General features: G+C 45.5%; 1 protein-coding gene across 5 annotated transcripts in view; it reads right to left on the minus strand.

Moving 5' to 3' along the window:
• The window catches only part of MTUS2 (microtubule associated scaffold protein 2), a gene marked incomplete at both ends in the record, with an annotated part of 339,837 nt that overhangs the window by 14,554 nt on the left and 299,336 nt on the right, over positions 1-25,947 (minus strand). For all 5 annotated transcript variants that reach the window (XM_084235099.1, XM_084235098.1, XM_084235097.1 and 2 more), the window contains one exon: positions 4,994-5,208. In XM_084235099.1, coding sequence (XP_084091225.1) covers positions 4,994-5,208 — 215 coding nt within the window. The remainder of the gene's footprint in view (positions 1-4,993; positions 5,209-25,947) is intronic.

The following is a 25,947-nucleotide window of genomic DNA, read 5'->3' on the forward strand; positions in this document are numbered from 1 at the left end:
TTACTGATCCCTAAATAAGAAAGGTCATTTGCAATGTGAGGAATTCCCAGTTTGTTTTGAAGGAGACCAATAAGAGCTATTGAGTCAAAATTTGGGCAAATAATCCTTCAGTAATTTAGGTCCCTATACCTCTTTATGAGATTTAAAGAATGTCTTTTCTGCAAGGAAGGGGCTGTCCACTACCAGCCCTCCTCTTTCCTGTCCTGGTACACATGTCCATGTTCTTCCTATGGCTCCTGGCTTCTTTCTAGGGCACAGCTCAACCTCCGAAGCAGCCAGTAAAAGGTCTATGTCAGAGAAGACCTTAAAACCTTCTGCAGGTTGGGGCCTCCCTGGTGGTGCAGGGGTTAAAGACAGCACTATCAAGCTTATCGCCAGCCACTGCCGATCACCAACAGAGGCCAAAGCGCTGAACCATTACCAGGACACTGTAAAGCCATGGTGGGAGAAGCGTCCTTCTTTTTTCTTCTAAAACCCTAGGTGGAGACTCCTGAAGTCAATGGTCCAATCTCCAACCTGCAGGAAGAGTAGATCTGGGCTGTGCCTCAGGGGCATCTGCCAATATGCCCATCACACTCCTCACCTTCCAGAGAAGCAGCTCTCTCTTGCGGCAGGCTCCTCCCTGCAGCTGTTTGCTGTTCAGCTGAGCTGATTTAGAGAAGAGCAAGGGGTTGGAAAGCCACCCTCCCAGAAAGGTAAAGATAGAGCTGCAAGGCTTACTTCAATTAGCCATTTGCAAAATGCAATTATCAGAGGTTTTTGCAATTCACTTAGAGAAGACTTCCATTTAGAATGAGGAAGCATGTGCTTGAGAGTATCTTGGCTTCACTCATTAAACCCAAACCAGATTGAACTCCCATTTACCCAGCTCCCAGACACGCATTCATATTTGCAGAGACAGACGGAGCCCAGCCGTGTTTATTCTCTCCAGGGCTCCCATAATGATAATCCTTCCTAGATAATGAGATCTTCCTGTCCTTCAGTCCCTGCTACAATATTCTGGCTACTAATTCTGAGAGGGCTGCTAGTTGTGCGGAGCTCCACCCTGATTCCACCCCATTCTGGGGTGTGTCTTTGCACCTGGTGGACCCACTTCCTGCACTAATGTTCCCAGAGGTACCATCTTCTGTCTCCTCCCAGCACAGGGTGGCTCTGGGCTGTGACAGGGAAGGGCTCTGGTGCTGGGATGCTGAGGGTGCCTCCAGATCTCATCTTTTTTGATTAGAGAGAGTGTGGTTTCTGCAGATGGCAGCAGTGTGCCTGCTGTGCAGGAAGGCTAAGGACACGTAATGCAAGATGATGGGTAAAGTGGACTCTGTGTATTCTGATCAAGTGAGGGGAGACTGTGCCTGCCAGTTTCTAAAGGGATAATTTCTTTAGGAAAGAGTAGAAAGTATGTCCTGAATATGAGACAAAATCAATATAAACTCCAAAGGATAAGCCCTCCTGCTCTTCAAGAAGAAGGAATTTCAGTTCAGACTTTATAAAGCAGAACTCACAATTCATCTAGCAACCAGGGGCCCCTGAGTGAGTGACTGCAGGGTCAGGCCAAGAAGTAAGACCAACTGTGCCAAAGGGTCTTGGAGGAATGTGATCAAAGGTCATAACTATGATCATTGAATTCCAGACCTGTGACTCAGTATCTATGGAGACAACCAACAGCAGCCCAGAAAAAGGGATTGAGATGCAGCTAAGAAGGAACAATGTTTGAGGCAAAAAAGAAAAAACTTGGGTTTATAGTGAAAATCTGTTGCATGTACCTTGAGAAGGGACAGCTCTGACAATGTGGTGTCCATTAATGAGTGTGTAGCTAGCTATAGAACAAGTGCTGATTTTGATTAAACCTTATAATCATACTTTTAAAACTTAAAAAGTATAAATATAATCATACATTTAAGGTCACTTAAGGAAGCCATACAGTGAGGCCATGCTCCCTGCTCAAGCCTTCAGGGGAACAAGCAGGCCCCACACCTCCCAGTACACTCCCCGTCCTGGGCACTGGAAAGCTTTACTACTCAGGGACTCTGATTTCATTGACGCAGGGTGAGGATATGGATGGAAGCTTTGTCAAAAGTTCCCCAAGTGATTCCCAAGAGTGGCCAGAGAGGGATGGCCTCTGTTCCTTGAGGGCAGTGGATGGTGGGTGGATTCGTCACAGGGAGATCCCGTCGTAAATCAGAGGTCAGTCAGCCTTGGCAAGTGATTTCCCAACTTGAGGAAAGCCTCAGAAAATCCCTTGCTTCAGAACTGAAGCAGCCTCCCTGCTGCTGGAAGGGGTCGCTGAGGTATGAGAAGAGGTCAAAAGAACCTGAATTTTAAGTTCCACAAGGACAGAGATGGAGTTAAGGCTGCTAAAAACGATGATCTATTATACAGAAGCCCCAAGTGAGGAGAGTTTGGCACAGATCATCGATCCAATTCCACACTGCAGTCATGCACGTGAGTCTTCTGCATTAAAGAGACATACTTTTCTGATGTGTGTATCTCTTCTTCTTCCTCGCTCACTGCCTGTATGTTCTCTGCTGGAGAAGCTGGAGGTCAGAACAACAGCTAACATTCAGCAGCAGGAGAAGAATCAAGGGCCTGAGTAATTCATAGATTTAAATCATCCATCCCCACTGAAACAATATTTCTATCGGACAGACTTACTCACATGCAAAGTGGTCAGATGGTCTTTCTGCTATAAAGCTTTTCCTGATGCTCCTAGCTGAAGTAAACTCTCAATTCTTAAACACATCATCTGTATTTCCCACCCAGTGTTACAGCTTCTAGGGCTCTCATCTCTGAATGTCCATGCCCTGAGGCCATGGGTCAGCCGAATTTTATAAATGGCCTGTCTCTGGAAGTGCCATCAGGATGCCTCACATGCCGTGGTGTGCACACACTCAATACTCTTTGCATATCAGAATAAAGACATCCCTGAATGGCGTTAGGCAGGACGGAGTCAAGAAGTCTCAGAGTCTCCCTAAGATGGAGCACTCTTCAGATGTACATATGCAGCTTATGTAGCTCTTTGCAAGTGAAAACACAGGGGCTTCTTTGCTTGAATTCCTCCCAGTATGAAATCTCTACAAGGCTGTTGCGTCCCAGCTGAAGGGGGAGGTGAGCACACATCTCCCAGCTTGTGCTTCTGCACCCTGGAAGCTGAGTGGGCTCCCTGGCCCCAGCGACCCTGCCCAGAGAGCAGCTCAACTGAGCAGTGGCCTCAGTTCTGTGGCTTCTTCACAAGGTGCCCAGGAGAGCCTGTGTTCAGATAGCTCCGTGGAAATACATTTTCCGGCCTTGTGACCACCTCCTCCCTGCTCCCCAACACTTGGCATCTTCTCAACACACTCAGAGCTCTGGATCCCAAGTCTTTCAGAATGGGGGTGTAGACATCTTTGTAAAATGGAAGAATGGAGAGCCCTGAAATAGAGGCCCAGAACAAGATGCTGTTCACACTCGTGTTGAGGTGCCTCGTTGGGCCACTGGTATATGTCTCGCGGATGAGAGTCTAGACAGTTGGAAAATCCACTCAGGAACCATGTCCAGCAGGCTTAGGACACAAGATGCTGGGTTCAGTTTCTAATTTTAGCACATACAGGTAACCTTAGCTGTAACCTATTCTGTTTCCCAGTCTCTAAGTTTAAACCACCTCAAGCAGGTGGTGTGTATGGTTACCAGAGGCCTCTAGCAAAGGGGGATGTTGAGCCTGAGGGGCTGAATGAAGTATTATCACTAAGAGATCTATAATTACACGACAGTACTTATTATTCTGGTTTCTCCGGTGTCTTCTGCAATTCACAAGCCTCCGGGAGTCACGGACAAGCATAAGTATCTGGAAGCAGTCCGAGAAGAGGGGGGCCACATTCATGCTAATGAAGGACCGCTCAGCACTACCTGAGATTTAAAGGGCACTCTTCACCAGTGCCGACTTACCTTAGGAATAGCATATGCAATGACCCGAGATAGTACATCAAGGAGGAGGTGTATATAAGGCATTAGAGCCTCAGGAACTTAGAAAGAAGAGGAAAAGAGATGCAGAGCCAGTTCTCATGGAAGCAGCAAAGACTCCTTATCCATAATCCACCTGGTTCTCAGAGCTAAAGGATGTACAGGGCAGCCAGGATGGGGGCAGGGCATGGCCTCTAGCAGGCACCCTGGGAATTATCCTCTAGTTATTCCATGGATGCATTCTCCTCTCTAGTAAGACTGTGAAGGTTGACTAGTGACATTTATTTTTCCATTTGGCAAGTGCACCCTGAAGGCCCACTCGCAGGTTTGGTGACACACAAGGGAGCTAGCCCTGCGCCCTGCAGACACTTGGGATTCGCTGACAGCAGGGACTCTGCAGCCAGTTCGGCTTCCACCCCAGCTTTTCCAGGACCTGCTGGGAATTTTGGCATGATTATTTAACCTCTGGGGTCTTGGTCTTCTCACCTGTCAAATGGGGATAACATGGTCTTACCCACCTGGCAGGATAATCATGAAGACTAAAGAGTTAGTAGTACATATAAAAGTAAAAAGCAGCGTTGGAGCACATCAAGTGCTAGATTCAGGTTTGTTTGTTCTGCTAGGTGCCCTAATGGGGTGCGCACATGATAATCAGGGCACAGAAGGAAAATCGGTAACATGCTGGTGATAAACTGGGAGGGAATCTACAGCAGGGAGGGGCAAGGAGAGTGTGTGTGTGCTGGGGGAGGAGCTGTCATTTTGGGTGAGGAAAGGTCTCACTGAAAACAGTCTGGAAGGGAGGGAGAGAAGGACCTCAGGGAGAGCATTCCAGAAGAGGGTTTAGCAGATGCAAAAGCGCCTAGGGGGAGGTGCTTAGGAGGCAAGGAAGGGAGGAGGAAAGAAGACAGGAGGTGAAGAGTTAATTTACAAAAAGCTTACCAACACCCGACTTCTTGCTAAAGTGGTGCTGACTTCACCTTTTGCACCTGCACCCCCACTACCCCCACCACATGCACCTGCACAGACAGCACGGTGAGTGCAGAGTGCACAGCCCACTGACCTGCTCCTGGTGCTGACACCTGATCCGCAGCAGCTGGGCCTGGTGCTCCTCCTGTAGGTGGGCCATCTCTGCCTGGAACTGCAGATGCAGTCGCTCCTCCAGGTCCTGAAGCTCGGCCTGCTGCTGCCAGCCCAGCCTCCTCACCTCATCCTCAAACCGCCTCTCCAGGTCCTCCTTCTCCTTTTGTAGTTTCTCACACTTTGCTGTATTGAAGGCTGGAGGGGAGAGAATAGCATTTTACAAGCTGGTCAGGAGTCACAGACAGGACTGGAGCAGGGCATCTGTAACGCCCACAGGCAGAGCATCGAGGCCACGGTGGTACCCAGGGCCAGACCGCCTCTCTTACGTTTGGAGAGCTCTGCAGGCTGTAAGGTGCTTTCCCTTCCACCACATTTGATCCTCACAATAGATGTCTAGGTGAAACCCAAGCCCCAGGGAGCTCCAGCGACTTGCCCAAGGTCATCTGGTGTGTGGAGAAAGAGTTGCGGATGCACATGTGGCTCTCTGGTCGTAAGCCCAGGTTTTCTGCCACTAGAGCAGTTTCTCTGTGGACTCATGGGCCACAGACATCAAAAATACCTGACCTTTGTTAAATGTACCCATTCCTAGCCACATCTTGGTGAATTGGAGCCCTTGGGGCAGGAGCAGAGGAAAAACGTTTTTTTTTTAAAGATTTATTTATTTATGCATACAAGTACTGGGGTACTGGCCAGAGGTGTGGGGTGGTGGTGAGAGGATTCACCTGAGACAGAGAGGGGAACAGAACAGGCAGATTGACTGACATACACTGCTGAGGGGAGCAGCAGGTAGAGACAGGAGAGGTCTGCTGCGCCATGTGGGCCAGCTCCCTGGCTGGGGATCGAACTAGTGCTGCAGTGGCCACAGATAGCTTCATAGTACTGTCTTAACCACTTGCGCCACCAGGGAGGCCACAGGAGAAAAGTTTTCCACAAAGTGCACAGTGTTCCTGACACCTATTAAGCTTGCCCACTCTTGGAAGTTGGACAGGGGACAGGAAGGAAGCCCATGCTGAAGTTTGTCCTCTCCAAGCTGAAACACCAACCAGCACAATCTCAGAGGAAGCACAGGGGTTTCCTTTAGGTGACTGAGGTTTTGCTAGCACCTTTCTTCTCCCGGCAAAGGAGAGTTCACATCCCTTTGCATAGGTTGCCACCGTCACAGTGCTGGTTTGCGCGCTGGGCTGCCCGCAGGGGAGGTGGCAACGAAGTCGTTGCTACTCCTGCAGCTGCTGCACAGCAGTGTTTGTGCCTCTCCAGGTGTGCAGGCTAGAAACTCTGGAACATCTACTACGTTTAGATCAAATAGATTATCTACACATATAGGCACAGATGTCGAGGTGCGCACACACTGTTCACATTCCACAAAGATAGTGTCACCAGGTTCTCTGCTCTGTGCTATGAGCTGAGATATCATCACTGACTTTAAAACTGAGTGAGCAAGTACATATCACCTCAGTGGTCTTTTACACGAGAGGGGGGATTGGTTATGATCAGGAATCTATATCCAAGAGCATCACAGAACATTTGAAACACCTTAATTAGAAGTTTCACCCTAAGAGGGCAACTAATTCAAGGGCTTCTTGGCCACTTTTGGCTCTAAAAGAATTTGATAATTAGTAAGAGGGAATGGATGGATATTGGATGGGTATCATGCCCCTGTGTGGACAGTGGGTATGAATCTGGCCAGCCCAGAACTCTAACACTGTCCCCTAGGTTCTCCGTGGTCCAGGGCTTCAATTAGCCAGGGGCCCATGTCCCACCCTTTCATGGAGGGTGATTCTGAGGCACAATTTTAGCCATGTGGTTAGCAAGACCTGCTGATGCAATCACTACGTGGAGGGTGGGGTAGTGGGCGCTGCAATAAGAGGAAGCACCCTAACTGTAGAGAATTCAAAAGCAATAACTAAACTGGCTTGCAAAGCCCTCTGCTTTTCATTGCCACCTGGGATCAGCAACCCTAAAGAATGTCAATGAGGAAGCATTCCCCAGAAAAGTCTTTCGTTGATCTTTGTCCTACACAATTGCTACAATTACAGTAGAGGTTTTTAAAACTAGCTTTTGTATTTTTAAAACATTACAGAAAGAAGCTGAAAGCATAATATACAAATATTAGTGACATTTCTCCTCCAGAATCATCTGAGAATAAAATGCTGATGTGCTGCCTTGAGCTCTCAGTGTATGCAGCAGATCCTCCTAGCGAGTCATTTCAGAGTCATTTCATTATAACACTGATGTGGGAAAAAAAACCTATTTCATTCCCGGGCCACTGTCTGTGGCGTTTACTTGTTCTCCCCTCATCTGCGGGGGTTTCTTTCCACACCCCAAAGAGTTGCACATGAGGTTCATGGTATGTCTCAATTGTCCCTATAGGAGTGTGTGAGTGAGTATGTGTGAGTGTATGTATTTGTGTGGGTGTGTGAGAAGAGTGTGTGAGTGTCTGTGTGTGGGGGGGGGAGTGTCTGTGTGTCTGTCCCTGTGTGAGTGTGTGAGTATCTGTGTGTATATACATCTGGTGACGGAAGGGCAACCTGTCAGGGTTGTTGCCTACCTTGTGCCCTGAGCTGCTGAGCAGGCTCCTGAACTAGAATAAGAGAGTTGGAAAATGAATGAATGAATGACAAATGGGTGAATACAAATGATTATTTAATGTTAGAGGTGTTTTGTGTCTTTATTTACAAGTTTGATGATGTTTTCGTGACCAGAAATAATGTCCCTACGAACTTAACTTTTGTTTTTATCTGTCATCTATGGTTAAATCGGGGTTCATTATATATTGTTTTGCTTAAAATCAGTTTCCAAGAACCTATTGATGGTGATAAATGAGGACTTACTGTACACCTTACAAATAAGGACATTGTCCATGTAACCATAATAGAATCATCAAATCAGAAAATAAGCCTGGATACAATAGTGCCTCCCAATGCTCAGACCCAGTGAAGTGTCACCAAATGTCCTTTTCTAGAAAAAGGACCCAGTTCTGAATCCTGACTTGCATTTGGCAGTCCAGTCTCCTGAGTCCTTACAGTCTGGGACAATTCACTGACCTTTGCTTGACTTCCAGGACCTAGACACTTGAAGTCACTGTTACGGAGTGAATTATACCTTTCCCCTCCTTTTGATTCATATGTTGAAGTACTAACTCCAGTACCTGCAGACTAGCTTTTTTTTTTTTTTTTTGCAGACTAGCTTTTTGCAGAGGAAATTAAACTAAAAAGAGGTCATCAGGGTGAATCCTAAGTCCATTATAAGAAGAGGTGATTAGGACAAAAATAACTATTAATATAAAGGAAAGACAACAATAATGTGAAGATGTGGGGAGAAAAGACATATCAAGAGGGGAGGCATATTTAAGGAACAGACAGACTGCCACAGGGCTTGAGTGTCCATGAATGAGACGAGTGGAGTGAGGTGAAGTTTGACATACAGGCAGGTCTCAGAAGAAACCTGCTAACACCTAATCTCAGACTTCTAGCCTCTAAGATAGTAAGAAAATAAATTTGTATTAAGCCCCCACAGTCTGTAACACTTTGTTGTGAAAGCCTTAGGAAAACCAGCGTTACTATTACATACTATGGATCCCACAGTTAGAGAAGATTGTTTCTTTGGAAAATAGTAATTGAAAATACAAAGTAACTGTCAAGGAAACGGCTTAATTTAAAATTTACCCAATAAATCTCGATAACCAAAAAAAAGTATTTTCAATTAATTGCAACATCCCTTCACAGCCATTGTAGTGGTGTAAATGCTTAATACTCTCTAGGAATTTCCATGTCTTCCCACTTAACACTTATATGGCTCCCTTATATTCCTTAAGTTGCTGTGTCATAATTTATATGCGTTTATTGTTCAACATTTGGTTTGTGACCATGTATTTTTTTTTTTAAGTAGGATAAGTTCCTAGGCGTGGAATTACATGGAATCAAAAGTTATAAGCATTTTCAGGCTGCGAATTTTTGTCTTTGACTGCGGGGGATTCATTAACAAACCTGTGTCCACCAGGGGGCGCTGTGCTACCTAATAAATGCCCTCTGGTGGTGAAAGCCTTTGTCCACACCTGCTAGATCACCGGGACACTAGAGAGGCAGTCAGCCACTCTGGGGTCCTGGTCACCCTACCCTGCACAGCTTACTCTCTTTTTCTCTTTAAGATATTATTGATGAAAATGTCAAGAAGATAAAAGGCAGGGCTGAGAATGGGATATGAAAGGTTCATGGACTAAGTAGAAACCGGAGTGGGAGAGCCAGTCTCTCTGATCATCTCTGAGGAAACCACGGCACCTCGAGGGCCTGTAACTAAATTGGAGCTTGCATGTGAAAGCATCAGCTCCAACTTACAGTGCTTCTGGGGTGCCACGCGCCTAACACACCCTGCCTCACCTGGCTTAGTGGCCAGTAGGTAACTAACCTCCACGTGTAAGGAGCAGGTGGGGCTCAGAAAGGGTGACTACCTGACCCAAGGCTGCAGCAGGAGTGAGTGCCCTACAGGAGGTCTGGGGCCCAGGCCAGGGGCCTTCTTTGTTCTCTACCCTCCAGTGGGTAGCTGCCACATGTTATGGGGTTTTCACACCCCAGAGAGAAGGCGAGGCTTTGGCATCAAGCATTCACTGTGAATGGCAGCTGTAAGGTAAGTGGTTTTCAGGCTTTTTTGCCCTCCCACTGTTGGGATTGCCCTGCCTGATGGAGTACCTGCAGTTGTTACATGGTTGTAAGCTGTATTGTTTACTTCTGTGGGCCATGGCTCAATATTGAGATAGTCACTGAGAGAAGCAGAGGCAGGAGAAGAGGCAGGAGAGAGAAGGGGAGAAAGAAGGCCAGAGAAGCCCAGAGTGAAGACTTGCCGGGGGATTGGGGGCCTGCCAGCCTCCTGGCCCCCTGGCACCCCTGCTTGCCGTGTACCTGGTTGCTGCACTACATGTAAAAGCTCAATAAAAGCCTTAGAAAGCCACCAAGGGCTCCTGGACTCCTCCTTTACCCAGTCTGCTCAGAGCATAGATATCCTGCTCTGTGCCCATCCTGGCACTACAGCAGCACATCTCTTTACCTGTCTGCTCCCTCACAGGTGGGCAGGGACTACGTCACATCCATTTTCATGTTTATGGTTACACATGTCTCATGTTTCATGTGTTAGTCAGGGGTCAACAGGCAGAAGGTGAATGTATTGAGCACCTGCCTGTGCCACCCTGGGTCCTGGGCAAGGTGGGGAGTAGACACGTCACGGAGGGCAAGTAAATAGCATACATAGGCAGCAAAACCTTCAGATAACTGCAGTGAGGAGAGTCAAATAGGTGATGCTAGGGGAGGGCTGGGGCAGCTTTCTGAGCCAGGGCGGACAAGGACCATGGCTTCCAGGAGACACCATCCAAATAGACCTGAAAGATGAAAGAGGGCGTGCGGAGAGCGGGAGGAAGGCTGCTCCAGGGAGAAGGAACCACAAGAGCAAAGGGCCTGACATGGAATGATTCTGCACATTTAAGGAACAGAGAGACCGCCGTGGGCTCAAGAGTCCATGGAGGAGAGGGAGGAGGGAGGTGAGGTTGGAGAGACAGGCAGGTGAGATCACTCGGGGCCGTGTCCCTGAGTTAGGCTGGACTTGTAGCACTGTGATGCTCACCACAGCTTTATGTGGGGGAGACCAGAGCCCCCTGCTTGTGCAAGAATACACTGCGGAGGCAAGGAAAGCAGGGAGGAGGCTATTTTTGGAGTCCAAGGAGATCTAAAGGTGATGGGAGGAAGACTGCAGCGCTGGTCAGGAGTGTATTGACACACAATGTCCTTGGGGCAGAGCCATCCCGACATGCTCGTGGACTGGATGAGGGGGGTGAGGAGGAGGCAGGATTCAAGGATGACTCGGGCCATCGGCCTGAGCAGCTGGAGAGGCTGGTGCCATTAAATAGGATGGGAATATCGACGAGCCCAAATGGGGAGAGGCTCCACACATTGGGCACCAAATATACTTCTACTGAATGAACTGATGGCTTCGTGTACACACAGAGGCCCACAGTTCACACACATTATGGTGGAATTCTCTGGTCCATAGTACTCAGGAAGGGGCTCTCTGAATGTTGTCAATTAGTATGAAAAAAGAAATTCAGGCCTGCTAAGTTTTGACAAGTCCTATGACACTTAATGATTAATGAAGATATTTCATACACAGAGTTTACACACTGTGGTCTATTCAGAAGTGTTGAGGTCTCAAACGCATGAGTCCCAGGATGGACTCTATTCATTACATCTACCCCAGTGAGGTGGGGACAGCCCAGCAGACAGATGTGTTTTTCTCCCTGAGGGTGTGTAAATGGTTTGTGGAAAGAATACATAGGCTTTGGCTGCAGGAAGATGAAGAGCATTTTCTAGCTGCTAGGAATTTCAAATGCTATGTAACAGAAAGGTTCTTATCAAACAGGTGATTTAAAGTGCACTAACATTCTATTTACCTGTAGGTCAAACTCCAAACTCTGGGAATAAAGTCCCCCAAACTGGCTGACTCAAAAAGTCCCCAAATACATGTCTGAAATCCTGCCTCTTACCACTTAAACGTTCATACCAGAGTAGATAAGAAATGCCTTTTAGTGATGTGAATCCCAAATAACAAAGCTTCCAGATAACAGAGGAAGGGATTGGTTGGTTGGGGAGGAAGAAGTGAAAACCCAGGAAGAGAGGTGACCCCTGGAGAGGACAGGAGGACCCAGTAAGGAGAAGGCCATGTGCAAGCCAGGGAGAGAGGCCTCAGGAGCAGCAGCCTTCCTGCCACCCAGGTCTTGACTTCCTGTCTCTAGTCTGTGGAAAAATATATTTCTGTTGTCTAAGTTTCCCATTTGTGGTATGGTTATGGCACCTTGAGGTTGAGGCTCCTTCTGTTCTAGCATTCCAGAATTCTATGGACATTATAATGGAGACAAGGGGTCATCAAGAAGAGTTTATATAATGTCCACTGTCTAATCTTAATGAAGATGGGGAAAAGTTTCTCACTTTTTATGATGCTTTCTCTACAAAACTGACTCCTAAAGAGGTAAGCTTCACTTATATAGAATAGAAGCTTGCTTGATCTTCACAGTAAATTTCAAATCAGGGTAAAGCAGGCATTTTTGTTCTGATTTTACAGAAGAGGAAATGGAGGCTCAGAGTGAATAAGTCACTTGTCCAAGTTAACAGCTAAAACTCTGAGCCAGATTCCCTCCAGGGGTTCTGAATCTTGGTAGTGCTCTTTTGAATAACAGTATCACTAGTATTCTGTCTTGCATTTTGGAAGAAGGGAAACAAAAATATAAGTTAAAACACACACAAAATTTCCAGTTCAAGTTCTTTTTTCAGTAATAAACACTTTGTGCCATTTTTATGTGTTAAGACAAAGGATAAGCATTTCAACAAATGGATATTGACCGCTCCTGTGTGTGAATATAATTGCAATGCTTACAAATAACCCTTTGGTCCAAGAGGAGAAAAATCCAAGAATGATTTATGGTGGTAAAAGAGGAAAGAGGATATGGATTTAAGAGGATGGTTATAAGTTTTGGAAAAGAAAAAAATACGCTATGTGAGAACTAATAACACTACTGCCTACAAATAGGAAATGGCTTTAGGGGAAATGGCTTTGCAGGGTCTGTTTCCGCCCTTCCTCCAGGTTAATTTGGACTTGCAGAGCTCTAAAAGCATCTCCAGGGCACCTGCACATCCTGCAGCCATCTCGAAGGCCTGGTTGTCAAAGGCCAGATAATAGTTCCCTGTGGTTGCGATATTTACACATTCTGTGCAAAATGATATAAAAATAGGACCCTTTAATTTTATGCCAAATTAGTATGTGTCCTATACATGGTACATAAAACATTATCTCCATGTTGAATATCCAGTTTTTAGAAGGAGCTTTGAATAAATAACTTCCTGAAAATTGTCTAAACAGAAGGTAAGTTGAAGTCCTGTTTTCACTGTGTAAAAAATAAACTATGATCCTACCATCTAATAAGCTTCAGAGCTTTGAGTGGCCACAATTACAGAATGCTGCTAACCTCAATTCTCTATCCCACACACTGGGTGGCTCCATCCCACTATTTGCCCAAGGTGGGTATGGAGACCAAGTGACTGCGAGGTGATGTTAAGGGATTCTATGATGGTAGGCTTAAATGCCGCCATTCCTTCTTTCAGGACATAAGTGCCTGCCCAAATACCCTGACTGACTTGCTGCCTTATCTGTGGAGTCCCAGCACTGACACAAGCAGATTTCCAGGATTATGTGCTGTACTGGCTGATGGGTTTGTGTGGCCCCCTGTCTCCCTCTCTCTTGTCTAGTGATCCTCTTCTCGCCTCTCTGCACCCTCTTTTGGGACACCTCTGTCACACTGGGAATGTCTGACAACATGGCCTTCAGGACCTCACCAGGGCCAGCAGTTGGGGCCTCCACTAGCACTCCATGGAGGGGGTCACTGTCAGGATTTGGATGTCCAATAATGGCTCCATTTCATCTGTCTCTACCCATCAACATGGGTCCCTTCAAATTCTCATTTCTTTTTTTTTTAAGGATTTATTTATTTATGCATACAAGAACTGTGGTACAGGCCAGAGTAGTGGTGGGTGGGGTGAGAGGATTCACCAGAGACAGAGTGGTGAACAGAACAGGCAGATAGACTGAAATACACTGCTGAGGGGAGCAGTGGGTGAGTCAGGAGAGGTCTGCTGTGCCATGTGGGTAGGTAGCTCCCTGGCTGGCCGGGGATCGAACTTGTGCTGCAGAGGCTGTGGATAGTGTCACAGTGCTGTGCTTAACCCCTTGTGCCACCAGGGAGACCCCTCAAACTCTCATTTCTTTGCTCAGATGAGGACTTGGGGTGAGGTGGTCCAGAGTGTGGACTCTGGGGTCACACTGCCTGGTTTTGAATCCAGCCTCTGCTAATTATGGCTGTGTGATCCTGGGCAAGTTACCAAGCTCTCTGCTTCTATTTCATCTAGAAAATGTCCCAATCAGGCATGTAGCCTTAACTTCTGCTTTGCTGAGAAAACAGACTTCCAAGAGCATGAAGCTTTATTATTCCTCATTCTGCATCTTCAAGAATCTTCACTTTGGGAGATATGTCTTGTTCAAGATAATATTCCAGATGCCTACTTCCCTGCTCTCTCATATGTATACCTATCATATTAGTTTCCTGTTGCTGCTAAAACAAATTACTACAAACTCTGCATCTTAAAACAATCCAAATTTATTATCTTATAGTTCTGAAGGTCATGTTAGGGGGAAAGGATGTCCTGAGCTAATCCCATACAGGCTTTGTGGACTCCACGCCCACTCCAGACTAAAGCCATCAGGACATTGGGAAAGACAAATCCCATCACCACCAAAGGGAAGGTGGCTGGGACCTGAGGGTGGAGTTGGGCAGCCAGGTTGGATATAAAAACCAAACACTTGGGCCTTGGGGGCTCGCTATCGCTCGCCTCCTGGCTTCACCGCTCCTGGCTGGCGGCCAGCTCTCAGAGTGCCATTTTGGGATTCCTGGTCGGCGGATCGGGTAGGACTCATTTAAAACTTTGTCTCCCACTTTTCTCCCTGAGCTGTACATTTCCTCATTTCCCCTTCCCTTGTAAATAAACCTTTTATTAACCTTTCGTGTGTGCCTGCAGTAGAGCATTGATAAGTCCTTTTAAGCGCGCGGGTGAGGACCCACAGTCAGGCACCCCGTTTTGTATCGGGGTTGCTCTACAACAGTCAGAGTGTAAAATGGGTCTCACAGGGCTAAAGCCAAAGTGTCAACGGGGCTGTGTTTCTTTCTTTGGAGACTATAGAAGAGAATCCACGTCCATGTGTTTTCCAGCTTCTAGACATGACCTATATTCCTTGGATCATGGCCCCTTCCTGCATCCTCAAGGCTAAAAGCACAGCCTCTCTTTCTCTCTGACCTATGCTTCTCTCTTTACCCTCCTTCTCTGTCTTCAGCTATCACATCCCTCTTATAACCTTGATGATTACATTGGGCCCCAAAGGGCAATTTCCCTATCTCAAAATCCATAGTTTAATCTTATCTATAGTCCCTTTACCCCGTGAAGTGGCACATTCAAGGGTTCTGGGACTAAGATGGGGACACCATGGAAGGCATCAGTCAGTCTGCTGTGCCCTCCTGGCTTCTTCTGATCCTCCGTCTTGCCATTACCTCTCTTGTAAGGTTTTCATTTACTGACTCCATGTTCATAGCCTCTATAGGATTTGAGTCTCTTGTATTTTTAACAAGCAAAACAAAACTACACAAAATCACAATCTGCTCTATGTTGCCCCCAGCTACTCGCCTACCATCTCTCTTGTTCTTCATAGCCAAGCTCCTCACACAACAAATCATAATCTTCTGTCCCTGCCTCCAGGCCTTTATTCTCCCATTTGCTTTTGAAAACACTGTAATCAGGCAATATATCTCAATATGCCTGGAATGTGGCCCCGTCTCCCCTCCTCACTGCCACTGTCCTGGCGACAGACACCATTATCTCCCATCCCAATTATTGCAAAATCCCTAAACCATTCTTGCTGCTTGTGTCCTAGTCCTGTACCCTTTAGTCCATACTGCAGGCAGCCTGAGAGAATCCTTGAAAGAGAACATACCAACCTCTGTGTAGGGTCCTCATGCAGCTCAGGGTATCGGAAGATCCTCATGGCCAGCATACCATGTCCTGTCCATTCTGGGCCTATGGCCTCCTGGCCCTTCTTTCCCTCCTCTTTTCCTGGTTCACTCAGCTCCTACTTCCCTGGCCTCTTTGCTGTTCCTTGAACACTTTTAGTTCTGTGGTTCTCCAAGTGTGATCTCCAGTCCTGCATCATCAGCAGGCTTGAAAACTTGTAGATGTGCAAATATCTCGTACACTCTTCCTACTGGAGCAGAAATTCTGGGGACTGAGGCTTGGCACACTGTGCTTGCACCAGCTGTCTAGGTGGGTCTGCCTCTAAAGAGAGAGGACCATGGCTCCAGCACATTCCCTCCCGACCCCCGTGGCCTCTGGATTTACAGAGCCTTCTCCAGGCTCCTAACAGTATACCCAATTTGAGTGTAGAAACCTCAATCTCAGGAGCTCCTCCTCCAAGGTGAGTCCAGTGCCTCTTTGATAGAGGTCAGAGGTTGAACTCCATAGGGTGCTTTATGGAGGCTTTTAAGTTTTATTAATTCCACCCTTTTCCCAAGCACCCTAGCTGCTTCCACCAGTTTACCATCTCCATGATACTTCAAAGTTCTTGCTTTGGGGCCTCCCTGGTGGCCTGTGAAGCTATCCGCAACCTATACAACCTATGAAGCTATCCACAGTCACTGCAGCACGAGTTCAATCCCCAGCAAGGGAGATACCCACATAGCGCAGCAGACCTCTCCTGTCTCGCCTGCTGCTCCCCTCAGCAGTGTATTTCAGTCTGCCTGTTCTGTTCCCTGCTCTGTCTCCGGTGAATCCTCTTACCCTCCACACCTCTGGCCTGTAACCCAGTTCTTGCATGCATAAATAAATAAATCTTTTAAAAAAAATAAAGTTCTTGTGTTGCCTTTTCAATTGACTAGGTAATAATTTTTTATATGGAGTTTGGACTAGTGAAATAACTGGTGTGGTTTCTACCTGCTGGATGTGTCCTGAATTCACTCTAGTGAGCTCAGGGATCTACACAACTCTGTGCAAACCCCACCACAAACTGTCCTGCACCCACCAGAGTGAGCTGAGAAGAATGAGAGAAAATCCTTTGTTATTCCAACAGACTTCGATGTGCACATTATTTATGTGTATGTGTGTGTGTGTGTGAGTATATATATGTATATCCCGTGAGGCTACTTCCTGAGAGTAAATGACTAAATGATCTAAAATAAAACTTTTAAAATGCCTCCTAAGAAGTTTTCTGGTTTAAAACAGTCACTAAAGAAAAGAAAAATAATCCTAGAGTAAAGAACACTTTGGCCATTTTTTCCCCCAGTTTTTTTGACATGGTTAAGGAAAGGCAGTGAAATCCCTTGTTATTTAAATGTTTCTGTGAGCATTTTTTATTAAGAAAAAAAATCACCTTCTGCCCTGAATGACTAAATGTCGAGAAGAAGCCCCCCCCCCCCCCATAAGCCTCCTGGTGCCACAGATTTCCGGCCTGGCCCTTCTGCCACTCTCCTCCAAGGCCTTCTGGCCCTACCATGCCTTCATGAACTCACTCCTGCTAGGAACAATGAAGAGGAAGAAACAGGATTTGGGAAAAGAAAATGGGGAATAATGGATAGCAGAGCAGGAATAGGATTTGTATGGAGAATAGGATTTGGATAGGAATAGGATTTGTATGAGAGGCAAGAACAAGGAGCTGATGTCTGAGGTGAGGGCTGTCCTGGGAGTAAGGGGAAACCTGCAAATCCAGGCATAATGTCAGGCGCCACTACCATTTGAATGGAGAGGCACACATTAAAATAGAACAAACCAAGCCCTGTCTCTGGAGTAGACCCTGAGGAGCAATGGGAAATCCAGGCATGATTCCTGAGTTTGAAAGACCCACTGTACAGTGCATTAGCCTGGGCAAGTAAGTGCGGGTCTCTGAGCCTCAACAGTCTCATCTCTAAAGCAGACATACTATGACCTAACCAGCAGGGTCACCCTCAGAATTAGACACGGCATGTGTACTCTCCTGGGCATTTCACAGACACCCAATAAATGACCTACCCACTGTGACAGATGCCATGCTAAAAAGCTTGAATGCCATCTATCCTGTGAATGTTAGAAAGCCACTGAGAATCTTTATCATAGTGTTTTGATTTTTATTTTTGTTTGTGGAGCAAAACTCAACAGACATGAGCAAGAATATGGTGATAATCATTTTCCCTCTCATCCCCAGATCTTCTAGCTAGAGGCAAGCAGTGTTCTTGTCACAAGCAAACATGTTTCCAGTTACTGACATTTTAATCACAGAAGTGACGAGGACTACAAGGGCAAGAAGGGAGGGCCAGGGACTAGTGAGGAGATTTTTGCAAAAGGACACCAAGTCACTATAGGAATGAGGAGGAGAGAACATAATTAGGATGGACTTCTAAATCATAATCTCCAGGACCTGGAGACTTACTGGACATCGAGTATGAAGGAGAGTGAGAGGCAGCTCGACTACAATCCCTGGGTTTCTGTATTAGTTTATTCTGTGAATTGTGGTGTCACTAACTATGCAAAACTGTCCATTTTGTTTTCTTTCTTTTATTTATAGTGCTCTCCCAGTTTTAAGTGACATGGCTACCCCCAGAGGCTCCATTCCCAGGCTCTCTTGAAGCTCTATGAGGTCATGTGAAGACTCTAGGTCATATCCTTTATAAGGGAGCTACAAGCCCTCTCTCTCCTGTCCTTCCCTTTCCCTGGGACTGAGATGTTTTCCTGCATGAATCAAGCTCAAACACATGGCAGGGGCAAAGGCTTTGGGAAGGTAAAAAGAGCTTCTCATCTTCATTATGTGAAGAGAAAATATCCTTCTAGCCTATTTTATCCATTGTATTTGGATGCTTCTTTGTTATAGCAGCTTAGCTTGTATGGAACTTATTTAGGAATACAGAAGTAGAGACTTTGGTTTTGACCAGAAAGAGTTGTATTTTCTGTGGTTCATTCACCAAGTGGCAACCTCAAGAGAGATCGGGACTTGGTGGAGAGTAATTCAGGAGGCAGTTGAAGCCACAGAGGTAAATGCTAACCACCAGAGAGGGCACGGACAACAAGAAGAAAAGAGAGCCCAAAGAGTGTCCAGGAAACAAACATATTTCTAGGAGAGAGCCACTCATTACCTCATTTTAAAAATGCTGGAATTTCTGTTTTCTCAACTGATTATAAACTTTGGGTTTGTGGATTATAACTAACATCTCAAAATAAAATACCTAGAATCTGTTTAAACAGAAGACATTCAAGGGCCTCCCCTGGTGGCGCAGGTGGTTGAGCACAGCGCTGTGAAGCTCTCTGCAGCCTCTGCAGCGCTGGTTCGATCCCAGCCAATTGCAGATATAACCACATGGTGCAGCAGACCTCTCCTGTCTTGCCCACTGCTCACCTCAGCAGCGTATTTCAATCAGTCTGCCTATTCTATTCCCTTCTCTGTCTCTGGTGAATCCTCTCATCCTCCTGCACATCTGGCCTGTACCCCGATTTTTGTATGCATAAATAAATAAATCTTAAAAAAAAATAGAAGACATTCAAAATTATCTTAAGAACAGTACTCTTAAAATGATTTCTTTTTTCTTTTTTTAAGATTTATTTTTATACAAGAACCGGGGTACAGGCCAGATGCGTGGGAGGGTGAAAGGATTCACCAGACACAGAGTGGGGAACAGAACAGCAGATTGATGAAATACACTGCTGAGGGGAGCAGCGGACGAGACAGGAGAGGTCTACTTTGCCATGTGGGATTCTCGCCGGCCTGCCAGGATCGAACCCGTGCTGCAGAGGCTGGGGACAGCTTCACAGCATGATGCCCAACCGCCTGCGCCACCAGGGAGGCCCTTAAAATGATTTCTATCCTAGCAATAGAATTGCTTTCTGTTTTTCTGAACATGGCCATGGACTTAGGTCACTCCAAGTCAGTTTTTAGGGGTTGGGATTGGGAAGACATCAAAAACATAAGTGAGTGGTGGAGCAGGTGGATTTGTGGCAATTTGGAGAGAGCCTGCGTGCCCAGGTGAAGGGGGTGACTGTCACTCAGTAAAAAGACAAACAGCTACATAAAAAAGGGCCGATAGACATTTCACAAACGAAGCTATTCAAATAACCAATTACCACATAAGAAGTGCTCAACATCATTAGTGAAGAGCATATTAAAACCATCTGAGATACCAGAATGGCTAAAACCACAAGGGAAATGCTGTCGATATTACAGGTTGGCAAGCACGTGGGGGAAATTGAACTCTCAAACACTGTTAAGCAAAGTGCAAAGTGGGACAGCCATTTAGAGAACTCTTTGGTGGTTTCTGCTAAAGTTAAATTCACATCCTCTAGAAGTCATTGATTTCTCACATAGGAATTTACCTGAGAGATATGAAACCATCTTTGTCCACAATCAGACCTGTGCAAAGATATTCAACTCTATTTACAACAACCAAATAATTCATATTATTTATGGATAAATAAAAAAACAGGGACCACCTAAATGTTCCATTAGCGGAATAACGGATAAATTATTTCTGGTGTACTCGTGCAAATGGAACATTTCTCAACAATAAAAAAGAAACAAACTGCAATACTGATGTGCTCTGAAATGTGGGTGAATCTCTCGCAGCATCAGATACAAAGGACTGTATGCTATCTGATCTCACTTAAATGAAATCCAAGAATAGGCAAATCTATGGTGACAGAATAAGAAAGTAGCTTATTTAGAGATAAGGAAGGCATGACACAGGCTGGAAAGAGGCATCCGGGAAATTTCTGGAGTAATGTAAATGTCCTATACCTAGTTTTGGATGGTGATTACATGAACGTATTTGTAGCAGGGTGGTCCAGGAAAAGGGGAAATTCCAGGTTCCCTGCCCCACCCAAAAGGAGGATGGAGCAAAAGAAAAGGAAAAGCTGCAGAGGAGACAGAAAAAGGAAGGAAGCAGGATGGAGCCAGAAGGAGACCTGGAGGAGGCACATGGAGCCGAGAGACACGTGAAAAAACTGCTCTTGCCTTTTGGTCGTGGACTGGGTGACAACCATATTCTTTGCCTTTCCTGTATTGTTTACTAATTATATTAAAGTTCCTTTTCTTTTTTTTTTTTAAAGATTTATTTATTTATATTTCCAAGAACTGGGGTATAGGTCAGAGTTGTGGGGGGTGCGAGGATTCACCAGAGACATAGTGGGGAGCAGAGGCAGACTGAAATACACTGCTGAGGGGAGCAGCAGGCGAGTCAGGAGAGGTCTGCTGCGCCATGTGGGTAGCTTCCTGGCTGGGGATCGAACTCATGCTGCAGTGGCTGCGGACAGCTTCATAGGTTGCACTTTAACCCTTGCGCCACCAGGGAGGCTCTAAAGTTCCTTTTCATTAAAGTCACATATGTTTTGTGTTGATGCAGGAATGGCAGAACCTATTTAGAGCAGGCAGGTCTGCAGGGTCTAGGGTGCCCCTCTCCCTTCCTTGTAACATATTCATAACCAAAGAACCTAGAACTGAACATTTAACAATTAAAAAAAATATAAAAAAGACCAAAATGAGTAGTCTTTTATTTTAGCCATATATTTACCATTTTGATCATCTTAATTCTTTCTGGTAGATCCAAGTTTCTATCATTTTTAAAGGACATTTTTTCTGGGTCAGCAGTATGTTTTTCTTCTTTCAGCACTTTATATCTGTCACTCCAGCACCCTCTGGCCTGTTTCTACCCAGAGTGACTGTCATACATGCCCTTGGTTCCCCTGTATGGAGAGTATGTCTTTAGTTATTTTTACTCTTTCCTCTTTATCTTTCGTTTCCAGCTGTTTGAGTATGATGTGCTTAGATGTGATTTGTATTTATTCTGTTTGGGGTTCATTGAGCTTCTTGGTCTGCAAATTGCTCTTTTGAAATCAAATTTGAGATGTCTTCACCCTTCCTTCAAATATTTTTTTCTCCTCCATCTCTCCCTTTCTTCTCCTGACAATCCAATGACACATCTGTTAGACTGCTTGATGCAGTTCCCTATATCACTGATACTGTTCATTTAAAAAAATTTTCCCCATCTGCTGGAAAATATCTGTTAATCTTTCTTCAATTCATTGACTGTTTGCTGCAGTCTCCAAACTGCTACAAAGACCATCCAGTGAATCTTTCATTTAAGAGATTCTTCTTTGGATTTTAACATTTCCACGTGGCTCTTTTTACAGTTCTCATTTCTCTGTTGTGCTACCTGACTTATTTACTCATAGTGTTTCTCTTTTTCTAGAAGTACTTGGACATTCTTTACCAGAATTTCTTATCTGGGTTACTTACTACCATTTTCATTGATGACTTTCCCAAGATTATGGGTCCTGCTCTTTGTGAATCCTAGGGCAAGTTAGGGATAATTAGGCAGCCTCAAGGGCAGTGCAGGGACTTCAGGGGAGTTAAGGAATGCTCCAGAGATAAGGGCAACAAATTCCAAAGGGGACAAATCAAACACCCCAGGAGTAGGACATTCCTGGACAAGGACGACAAAGGAAAAAGATAAGGGCTGGGACACAGACCCTTAGTTCTGGGCACAGACTTTTAGGCAGATGAGTGAGACCACCGAGAATTAACCAATCACAAAGAGACTAGTAGAGCTTTGGAATGATTAGGGAAAGACGGTATATATTCCCTGAGATCCCTGAGATACGACTCCACTTTGGATTCCTTGCCCCTCCCAGGCCTGGTTTCATGGCCTGGGAGTCCCACTTTATTTCTGTTCCTTTTCTCCTCAATAAACTTTTTCTTTCTCTAAACAAATCTGCCTCTTCTCGCTTGCTTGCCTGAGCGTCTGCAAAGTTCCTGCTGCGGCTTCGTGAGACACCAACCTGTGGTGGTCTAGTGGCTGGGGCTCAGCGCTGCCCCTGCAGCCTGGGATCCGTTCCTGGCTGGGAGACTAGGCCTGAAAACCTACAATTCTATCACTTATATGTCTATTTTTCATTTATTGTCTTTTTGACATTGTGGATGTTGTAATGTAGGGAGTTTGTAGTAAACTGTCTTTCTGTAATGGGTGTTCAGTTTTGCTGGCAGGTGGATAAACTACAAGACTTCTTTGATTCTGCAAGGTTTAGTTTTATTCTTTGTTGGGATGAATCAGAAACATGCTGCAGAGGAGGAGGGAGAGGCATCAGAGGGAGGCAGAGAGGAGCACAGGGGACTGAGGCGATGGTGCACGGATGCATTGGTGAAGGAAACTCTATGGAGACTACACCTGTGGGGGTGGAGGGAAGCAAATATTGTTCAAAAATGAACAATGATGTAAAAAATGAAAAATTTAAAAAAATAGACCCTTGCTCTAGGTTAGGCCTGAAAACCTGACATTACGGTATTAATGGTCCTCACTGCTTGCTCAAGGTCATCCTTGAGGTCTTCTCCCCAGAAGGTGCTGGAATTCCAAAGTCCCCCACACCATCTGACCTTTCCAGTCTTTACACAGCAATCACTCCTGCAGCGGCCTCAATTCAGTTTACTCCTCTCCAAGCTCAATCTCACATTGCCTAGCACGTCAAGCACTTTGAACTTTGGTATTTGCTTAAGAGCAGGAGGTTGTGACCACTGCCTCAAGTACCTCTCTGTGTGGCCTGCAACTGCCCCTAGGCAGAAAATTGGGGTGACTTGGGATTGAGTATATTTCCCTTTTTGCAAGGATCACAGGTCTTTGGTGTGTGTTGTCCAATGTTTGCAAATGGTAGTCTTAGTTTTTTTGTCTGCTTTGTAACTGTTCAATGGACATTAAGTACCAGTTACTTTGTTATGACTGGATGCAAGGGTAGTTGGTAAAGGCCCCCAGCTGATTTTAATAGACTTCTCCATCCCTGCTAAGAACTGAGGTTCATGAAAAGAAAGGGTTATGCAGATAGCTGCCCAAGGCTATCTCAGCAAGATGTCATTACTATTTATAGCACAGGATTTATTCTGGTTTCCTAAACAGCCTTTTGATGACAATTTTGCTTTCTAGGTAGATCTACCTCTGAGGAGATAAATTTCTCACTATAACTTGTTTTTTTTTTTTTTTTTTTTTAACAATAGACCTTAATAAATGTAAAAAGTATTTCCTTGAAAGTCAGAGCCATTCTTTTTTTTTTTTTTTTTTTTTTTTTTTGGGTCAGAGCCATTCTTGCTGTACTAACAAAGAAAACAAAAGAAGTTGGTTTATGGTGAATTTCAGGGAAATGCCTGCCCTTACTTGGCAGTCTGGTCTCCCCATCTGGAACCATCATTCTGATTAGCTCAGCTCTGACCACATTCTTCATCACTCACTTTTTCTTTAGAAAACATGGGTCTAAGGGGCCCTGAGTTTGATGGGAGATAAGGATAGAAAAACTGGAAAGGAGGCGCCACAAGATCAGAAATGTGGCTCACATAACCGCCAAGAGCTGAAGGTGGGCATAAAGGGATTAGCATAGCCATTAAACCAGCTATAGGAACTAAGATCCTCAGGAGCCCATGCCTAGATCACAATGTACAAGACCCAAGCAGGTATCAGGGGGTGTCAGGAGCGCAGACCTGAAGGTGAAGATATGGAAATTGAGGACTATTGTGGAAATCTGGCCCCTTTCAAATTCTACGCAGTTTATTCAAATCAACAACAAACTACCCCCTGAAGGAGTGAGCCCCTCCCAAAGAGAAAAAGACTATATCAGTGCAATCTCTGCAGTGGCCTGGGGGCAGCAGCCCTTCTGCCCACCTATGCAGGTGCTCCTTTTTGCCAACTTTCTGTTGTTCCTCAGGGCAGCAGCTTTCTGCCTGCCTGTGACCTGTACCTGCTGGGGCTTCCCTTCACTGACCTCCCTTAGCAGAGGCAGCTCTCTGCAAGGCTGCCCATTTGCGACCATGCAGGCCTCTCTCTTAGTAAATCAGTCCTTTTCAGGGCCGCCCGTTCTGCCCTTGTGTCTATGCAAGTGTCCTTTATTCTTCTCTCCCTTTTATAATAAACCTGTCATGGATCTCCCTGGTGGTGCAAGGGGTTAAGCTGCAGCCTATGAAGCTGTCTGCAGCCTCTACAGCACAAGTTTGATCCCTGGCCAGGGAGCTACCCACATGGCGCAGCAGACCTCTCCTGACTTAACCGCTGCTCTCCCCAGCAGTGTATTTCAGTAGATCTGCCTGTTCTGTTCCCCACTCTGTGTCTGGTGAATCCTCTCACTCCACCCCCCCACACCTCTGGCCTGTACCCCAGTTCTTGTATGCATAAATAAATAAATCTTAAAGAAAAAAACCTGCCCTTTTGGACATAACTAATGTCTCTGTGTCATGGAGAAACTCGCCTGGGAACTTGCCACTGCTGATGAAAGAGGAGCTCTGGGGAAACCTTTCCCAGAGTGAACCCAAGGACACCCCCACTCTCTGAACCCAACAACTCCAAAAACGACATCAAGATCATGTTTAGATTCACTATGGCTGAAACTTAGTTAAGTCTTTACATGGTTAACTACAGCCAGAATTGGTTTAGTTATCTTCTTCATCAGAATTAACACCCCAAAGACCTTGAAGTTTGGTTGAAAATGGAAACTTTGGTTAAAAAAGAATGACTTGAATATTACATAAACATATACTGTAGTTCATATGACTTTGTTCAAATAAACTACCAAATCAAACAAATAGACTGACAGTACTGAATTATCTGAATATGGCTTATGGGGGTACAATTTAACAAGGTTAAAAAACTAAGCTCCGATTCATGGCCCAGCAGGCAGGTTTGCGAGGCTTGACTAGATAAGGGAATGGATAAGGCTGTCTTGGGGACAAGGCCTTTAGACAGACCACCACCACCAGAAAAACCAGCCCAGCTCCAGGAATGCAGAAGCAAAGGCCAGAACATGCTTCTGTGTCAAAGGCCATCACCTAGGACCAGACATCCCAGCAAATAACTGGTGCAAACTAGCACCCTAAGTTAGAAAGTCTGCAAAAACAGAGTATAAAAGAGAACCCCTAATCCTCCTTCAGGTGCAGACCTATCCCCTCTTGCCCACTGCTTCTCTTTGCAGTTTTTCAATGAATACACATTTTCTGTTTTCCATACTGTCTCTGAATTCCTTCACCCTCACACCTCCAGCCGCAACCTGACATTTCTCCTCACTACGTAGCTCCGATGGCATTTGAATGATTGAGAATAAATCATGATTGCGTTACAAAAGGTAAGAAAAATTAAATGTAAATATTCTGTAAGAGTCAATTAAATCCTACATCCTACACACTATCCCTGTTTTTCATGAAAGTAATTTAAAGAGCTTCATAGCACACTCATATGCCCTTCTCTTGCACAGGGATCAGTGTATAAAAAACTTAACTGTCTTGACTAATTTTCCCACTTTCCAGTGGGGAGATGAAGTCGAT

Source organism: Talpa europaea (genome assembly GCF_964194135.1).
Source record: "Talpa europaea genome assembly, chromosome: 6".
NCBI lineage: Eukaryota > Metazoa > Chordata > Mammalia > Eulipotyphla > Talpidae > Talpa > Talpa europaea.